Source organism: Schistosoma mansoni, chromosome W (genome assembly GCF_000237925.1).
Source record: "Schistosoma mansoni strain Puerto Rico chromosome W, complete genome".
Classification (NCBI taxonomy): Eukaryota; Metazoa; Platyhelminthes; class Trematoda; order Strigeidida; family Schistosomatidae; genus Schistosoma; species Schistosoma mansoni.
Window position 1 is genome coordinate 15,230,086 of NC_031502.1, and position 8,148 is coordinate 15,238,233.

The 8,148-nt window shown below is 38.5% G+C and overlaps 1 protein-coding gene across 1 annotated transcript; it reads right to left on the bottom strand.

Annotated features, from left to right (window-relative positions):
* Positions 1-1,232: 1,232 nt before the first annotated feature.
* On the bottom strand, positions 1,233-7,233 carry Smp_139950 (hypothetical protein; the record flags this gene model as incomplete). Its single annotated transcript, XM_018788701.1, has 5 exons — positions 1,233-1,687; positions 2,199-2,338; positions 4,147-4,241; positions 4,270-4,486; positions 7,124-7,233. 5 exons carry the CDS (start codon positions 7,231-7,233, stop codon positions 1,233-1,235), a joined length of 1,017 nt encoding a protein of 338 aa, XP_018654217.1.
* Between the last annotated feature and the right edge of the window lie 915 nt (positions 7,234-8,148).

Sequence of the window (8,148 nt, forward strand, 5' to 3'; positions counted from 1 at the left end):
ATATGCAAACAGTCGTTTTTATTTCTTCTATACTATGTCACAGATCTACTCGCCTTTATTATCATTTTGTGTATTTTGTCTTCCAGCTTATACAGCAGCTGGTCTATGGTGGAAACCCTGTCCTATCTAAACGATCTCAAGTCACTGACTGGTCGGAATTTGAATGCTACCACCGACTACGAATACTGAAACAATCATTCTGAAACTACATATACCATTCAAACTGGCCTCCTTCAACGTTCACACACTTATGCGAATCCGACAACAGATAGGGTTGGCTATTTCCTTATAAAGTCTCAACATCGATATCTGTTGTCTACTCGAGACCCATATTCAAGACTCTGGTGAAGTACTACAAATTCGCCTCCCGTTTGTCGTATCGGACAGCTTGTTTAACGTATGTTCATCCAGAGACTCAGTGACAGCTTTGTCTGGCTTTGCTGGCGTTAGTGTTTTACTCAGCACTAGAGCCGAGACAACACTAATCAATTTGATCCCCATTAACAGTAGGTCATGTGATGTTAGTTTAGAAAGCGCCATCAAAGTGAGAAGAAGTCGGTGTGAGAAACAATGTCTTTTCGTAATTTCCACCTATGCTCCGACAGATTGCATCCCGGATGCTATCAAGGATGAGTTTTACCACCAGTTAGCAGTTCATTTACAGAAAGTGCATTCGACAGATATTGTGGTACTAGCCAGAGACTTGAATGCACAGATCGGGCTTCTAGACACAGAAGTGAGTCGTTTAGGTGGCCAATAGAGATTTGTTAGTCGCAGGTCAGATAACGGGTACCATTTACCGCAAATTTGAGCAAACTACAACCTGTCTCTGGCTAGTACTAACTACCAGCACAGTCATCGCCGACGTGCCACCAGGTTTTAGTAATTTTGTTTTGCTGTGTGAATGTGTCATAGTAGCTTGGGCCAAAAACACACATATACCAGCTTCTAAGTCGTGCATGACTGAGTAACCCTTTTCTATTCTATTTCTTTTCTAAACGTTATTTTCCTCCGCAACACATTCCCGATGTCCTGTTGTATGAAATATTTTGTGATGCAAATAAGTAAATAATAAACTCTGCTCGTACAGCAGAGAAGATAAGTTCGGCCAAAGCTATTTATGAGTTAGTAATCATGCACAGAATGAATCTAACAGTTACCATATATCGCCAAGGGCTTAACCTAAAGTTTGTACGAAACACGTTGGCATTAGAAAAATAATAGTTGGGAACTTACAGATATACATAAGCAGCGACTGAGAACACAATAAGTGCCTTGTCCAAAGATGAATATGCGAAACAAAGCCCCACGAAAAGACAAAGTCGAAAAAGCATGTAAAAACGATCAATTATGTCCATATTTCCCACCCCGTTAACCTCTTCATCGGGTCTATCATTATTTCGTATTGCATTATTAAGCACCATTTCTTGTGCTGCTTGGGGTTGAATTTGGTCAGCTCTTTGGTTAACCCCATCTTCGTTAGGTAATACCTCATCCGCTTCCCTCTGACGCTGATTACCATTAAACACTCCCCAATTGGATAAAAGTGCCTGCGCCCTTTGAATCCACTGTTGCATATTGCTAGATGAACTGTTTGTGGTTGTTTGGCGTAAAGAGCTATGAGTTTGTGGGACATAAGCATTGTTAGGGAAATTATAGTTCCCGGGAAGCATTTGCATAACAGTCCCTGATAAAAACAATTAAGATACTACATTAAAACTGATAATGGTAACATTATGACAATAACTCACCAACTAAAGTTACAACAACTAGTTGTACACTTAGTGAAATCCATTTACACTCAAAGTGAGCATTCAATCAAGCAATAATACATCCTTTGAAGAAATTTACTTAAAGAAGAATAACTTAAGAAACTAAATAACACGTGTAGATATACAAAACCGCATGTTAACGATATGGGAATGTCATTCATGAAAAGTTTACGACTGCTGCGAAATTTCCTCATGAAGTATAAGCCAACTTTCTCATGAGCTTATCTGAAGGTCAAAAGCTTCGAAAGTAAGAAACAGAAGTACACTCCACAAAATGATACATTCATCATCAATCGAGCTTCTTAATCCTAGAGGTGAGATTTATCACTGCTATTATAAAATCACGACAATTTAATTTTAATTGAGATGTCTTGCCAATCTCATTATAACAAAAAAACTCATACAAAAAAATGATCAGTTTCATACCTGTCCCAAAATAGTAAGGGTAACAGTAATCCTGCGTATGGCACTCAGTTTGGTTTATTGGAGGATTCTCCATATAAAAAGTTTGCAAATAATGATAATACGCCTGCTGATATTTATGCATTTGCTCAGGTGGAATATTACTGTAAGAAGAAATTCGAGAAATAACGATTAGATTGAGAGGGAAGTATAGAGAAGTCGAAAATGACTTTTATCTGTGAGCTCTGGTTTATAATGACTCACAAATTAAAGCTGAATACGATGAGTCTGTGGTGAAAAATGAAACAAAGATCGATGATCACGCGATGTACGCCGGTTACAGTTTATACATTTTTTTGTGGGAAACTTTTCAGAAACGGGAAAATTACAATACTAAAATCAACAATAGACGAAAATGAAGAGCAAGAGAACACTTCAGTGACTATAATACAATATAACAGCTACATATGTTTGTGAACACAAACAAATCGTCAGCGAGAAAAACAAAAAGCATGAATTCATGAACCTGAATGAAGGGTCTATACTGTTAGAATTCTACACAAAATCCATATTTTCAAAGTTAAAATTTAAGACTTAAGTCCTCCTCACACCTCAACATTGTCAATCACGGAGATGTTTAGTCGTAATTCATTAGTTTAAGCCTAAATAATTTGAAGGAGCAATTCTTGGAAAGTTAGCCATGTGAATCACATAACTTGTCAGCTCCCAGAGAACACGGGTTTTGGAACGAGCACTAATGTTTAACTAGCTGTGAGAGCACTGAGCAGCAGACCAAGATAGTGGCTTGCCTGTCGATGTGACAGTCACAGAATCCAGCAAGGTGTTTGACGAGATGTCTCAGTGCTTGTGCAGTCTCCTCAGTCTTGATAGCAGGTACCATACAAAGCATTTTCTACGTCCATGAACTACCAAGATTGTTATAGTCGTCGACACGAGCTCGGTAATCTCGAATTCCGGGGAACAATATGTAGTAAGGCTGATAATTTTGGTTCTCAAGCTGGCTTAGGTGGATTAGTAAGACAGTCCCTAAGTTGACGTCTGAAGATCAATTCCTGAAGGATTCATTAATTCACATTGGATTCGGCAATGGTCCCCAATAAAACTATTAGTACATTACTTCCATGAGTCCAGGAACAAAAAGACTCAGGGTTAGTAGTGATTCACGACTGAACAACAACTCCGAGTTGTAATACAGCAGCTAGCTTCTCTGGTTAGCGTTTCAACCAGAAACCAGAGGAAGGCCAAAGAACATATTACGCTGGGAAATAGAGGCAGATAGAAAAAAGATAACAACTGGAAAGTAATGCCCAAGATAGGGTTGGATGGAGAATACTGGTGTGCGGCCTATGCTCCTCCACTAGGTGTAACAGGCGTGAGTAAGCTAGCTTTTCCTTTAAAGGAATTCCAATAAACCCAATTTTATTTGACCACCTCTCTCTAAGATATAAAGTTGTGTGAATGAATGATCACTTTCTGTTCTTAACAAGTTCTGACATTCACTAAATTCCGTGGTCTAACATAACGTAGTTGGTGTAAGAAGGTCATGTACTAAGGTATAAACGCCTGATAGACGGAGATAGATGTAGTACACTTGAGTCAAATTCACGAAATATTTTATACAGCAATGCTCAGCAGTTAGAGACGTTGAGTGAGTTGACTGCGAATCAGTTGTAGCAACAGGTTTCGCAAGCCATATTCTTAGCGCCTATTCCTCTTAGATGTCATTGACATTATTATTCTGAATCGTTTCATGTTAATTTCCTAGTTGTACTGACGTGATGCAGTAACTGACGAGTGGACGAGTACCCCGGGATTTGAGTTGCTTATGGTTGACGGTATTAAGTTTATAATTAGCGATGTGGCTATGGTTTAACCACTCGCTGCTATGAAGATCACATTGAAGAAAAAATATTACAAAAAGCTGCAAGATAATTGGGAGTGTACAACTTACAACAAAGTGTTGTCAGCTCGGTAGTTGTTGACATTAGAATCGCCCATTAGTTTTGGGTTGGGGTATACTAGATGGATTGTAGGAAGCCCATCGACCTGGAAATGACCAGAAAAGATACCTTACCTGAGTACAAATGCCTGAGATTGACGTATCATCTTTCAAAAGCTTACCCGCATGGATAAGTCTTTGAGATAGGACACTAGGTTGAGCGGGATGATGCTCTGATAAGTACTTTTTTAAGTCACTAGCCAGCCAGTTAGAAAGGCATTGCACAGTCAAACTAGGTATTTTATCATTAGGTGATTTGATAATGACCTTAAATCCTTTATCAACCATTAACCTGAATGACGTAAAACAGTAGATGAAGACCCGCCCGTACTTAATCACTTATCCTAACAAGAGTATCGTCCAATATCTTCGTAATGAACCATTTTACCAGCTTGACTCTTGATTTTAGGTCATAGTTTTAATTTTTTCGCTGTGTTTAATGAATTTTGCTAGTTACTCGGCTTCAGTAGCACAAATGACATCTCAGATGGACTTTCGAAAATTACAGGTGAAAACGTTGGAGAGTGATGGATAATTACTAGATTTTCAGCAACGTTTGAACTCTCAGCATTTAGCCTTATATTGAGAATTTCTAGCGATAAATTACAACGAAGGGTGACAATAATAAGTAGTTCTGTGTGAAAAAAGACGGATGAATCCATCGACTACTAGGTTCTTGTAGAGGTAAATAAGTCCCGAAAATCAATAGCTCTGTAATTTTTCGACATTTGATGCTGACTACATTAGTTTTACTGAACTGGACGCTTGATCACGCGTCAGCACCAGATCAAGAGTGGGTATGCCGTACAACTCACTCCCTTCAACTACTAGCCATCTTGGACCAAATATATCTTCGAACTCCTTCATTCCTGGCTGGTGATTTGACTGGGTTGGCTGGGTTGTGAAGTTTACTTGTTTGGAATGTCGTAAAGGAGCGAAACTTCACTAAATGATTCGTCAGAACAACTAAAAGGTTAGAGAGTTTACTCTCGAATTGCAGAAACAAGCTGCAAAGTGTAATTTCGGTGATCAACTTCACGTGCATCTACCTGATCGATTGATTGCACGGATTAACATACCAGATCTGGAAAAAGGGTTCATGCAAATGCCGATGTGTTCTTTCTAAGATGCTAGAACTGCGTGTATTATTTATGAGGCAGTGCATGAAATTGACTTCAAGAATTCCACTGTAGTGCATAGTTATCGTAATCCGATGTGTACTCGAGGCCATACAAGTAGGCGTTTAATTGACGATAACCCTCGTTCTCGTGAAAACACAGATAACAATTCAGTGAGGAGTTGCAAGGTGGGTTACAGAGTTGAGCACGAGTTTGATGGATGTTTGTCCTGTGGTAAAGTCCACGCACGTAAATCATGTGTATTTTATCATGGTGAATGCTATAAGTTTTGTAAAATGGGACACACCAAGTCGGTTTATAAAACTTCTGTTCGTCTCATCACCAGTGTAGTGACCTACTTTTGTGACGAGAACGCGATTGGTATAATGAAAACGATTATTATTATAACCAATTGTACCACCGATTGTTTTACTGTACTTGTTTGTCTAAGTGTACCAAAGACACACACTTTCTTCCGTTGCCTGTGACCTTGCACGAACTCAAGTACGCTCAGTAGTTCCACTTGTAAACTTTCGCACGTCTCGGTATTCTTTCGATACCATGAGATCGCCAACAGCCTTATGGCTTTTGACCTACCGAGGGATCCAACTCGATATCTGGCACGTAATCTTCTTGTAATGGTGATCATAGTCAATCGCGAATCGACGCCCTCTACACCAGTAATGGTAGGTCCTGTAGTTCGGATTTTATTAATTTTGGTGAGTCTAATGATCACATATTATCCCTATTCACAACTCCGAGTAATTCACTCCATATTCAAAAACGAGTATATATATGTCTAGTGGTGCATTTCACTATTGTATTGTTGACACTGGCAGTATTAAGTTCATCATTTCGCTTGGGAAGTTGAAATCATTAAATTCTGATGCTATAATTATGCCTACCAAAGTTTTCATTTCGAGTGTTACAGGTCATAAGCTTCGCGTTCTTCCGTGTTGTAATTTGTGGATTAGAGACGATAAACCTTCAGTTATGAATTGTGAATTTCTCACCACTGATTGTGGACCGTCTATAATAGGTCTAGGAAATTTAAGAATGAATTAGGGACAGCTTTATTTACTGACCACTGGGAATGGTTCTAATTAAGTGCTTGATAACTTGCTGGCCAGGGAATTGAAGGGCGGAAAATTGCGCTTGACTCCAGAGCTCCCTCATCCGGATGAGCAAGCAAGAAATGCTAATACCGTGAAAATATACATCAGTTCTACTCGTGCTATAAAATTCGATGATCAAGAAAAAAGTGTTGATAAGGTATTCCAGTGCTGAATAACCTGACCGTACACAAAAGAAGCTTTGATGAAATTGCTTTAATGAAAAATCTTATACAAGTGCGTAAATTCTTGATCACACATAATCCATATCAAATACAGCTGAACAGTTATTTGATTAACCTATGGAAGTGACGTACAACAGATTATGATCATTGGGAAGCCCAATTAAGCTGTGGCGGTTGTGATATTTGTACTAACGGATAATTCCTTTGTGATTGACTGCACGCTCATCGTGAGTCACAAATATAATGCATTTATTTGTGCTCATATAGCCCTAACTGACTCAAATCGAACTTTTCCGGAAATACTTAACTACAATGTTCATCAGATTTTTATTTTTACTTGTCGTATGAATACATACGAAATATAGAACTAGAAACAATATTATAACTCGTACCTAGAATGTCACTTAATGTCCAAACTTATTTTTTCACATTGTCATCTAGCATTTACTTGGAACGGTTTACCAGGCGTATTATAGTTAAGATGTTTGAGATCGATTTCCATGTAGAAATATACCCAATGTGATAAGGCAGAATATCATCTGGATGTTTGACCAGTGAGATAACTTGTTCAAATCCAAGATTCATAGGATTTATTGGTGTACACAACGCGCTTTTCCTCCGCATATATCTATCAACGATGATGAACCAATTTTCGTCGATCAGAAATATGAAAATGAGTAGCCTTTTTATTTAAGAATGTTAATATTGTTTGATGAGAGATTATAGACTAATTGATTTTCGTTCTCATACCTAGAAATTAGAAACTATTCCTGGCTTTGTCCCACACAGCTTTTAGTAAGGTCAACCCATGCATGATGAGAGACCTACACTCCTTATCGCCTACATTTCAAGGGGATTGGAAAGAGTTCATCTTAGAATTGCTTGCCCCAGGGTTACCTTACGTTTTGGAAGTGAAGCTAGAAACATTCACCATACTCTGAACAAACATGAATAAGACCACTAGAAAACTCACACATTTTGTGTAAAATTTGTTCATAGACCGGCCAAAGATGACTTTTAAAATGAATGGTGCAAGATCAGGTCAAAAGGCACCACCTTCACGAAGTGTGGTTTTAAGTCATACTGAACCCATAAGCCTACACCTTTTTCTACTAACGACACTTCTAAAGGGTAATTGTTTTGTATGTATACATGACACATCAAGCCGCAGACGGGGATTTTAGAATTTTTAGAGTTGAAGCTAGACCCCTAGTTATCTTCACAACTTCAAAGACATGCCTGGGGTTTTTTATGTTGTAAACTGTCCCTCTACTGTGAGCCTCACTTTAGGGCTTTGCACCATTGACAAAAAATTATTTTCATGTTTATCTGCTGAGGAAAGTCCGAATACCAAAATATTGAATGTCGTGTTTAAAATTTAATCCTAGACCTTCAACTGTTCCGTTCACGATCCGAATATAAACCTACTACAACTATCAATCTGACTGCTTCCGAATAGAGAACGAGGAGTACCCTCGGGCATTAGACTGGTGAGCCCTGTTTTGATCACAAAAACTTTCTTGTTTTACCCACTTTTTC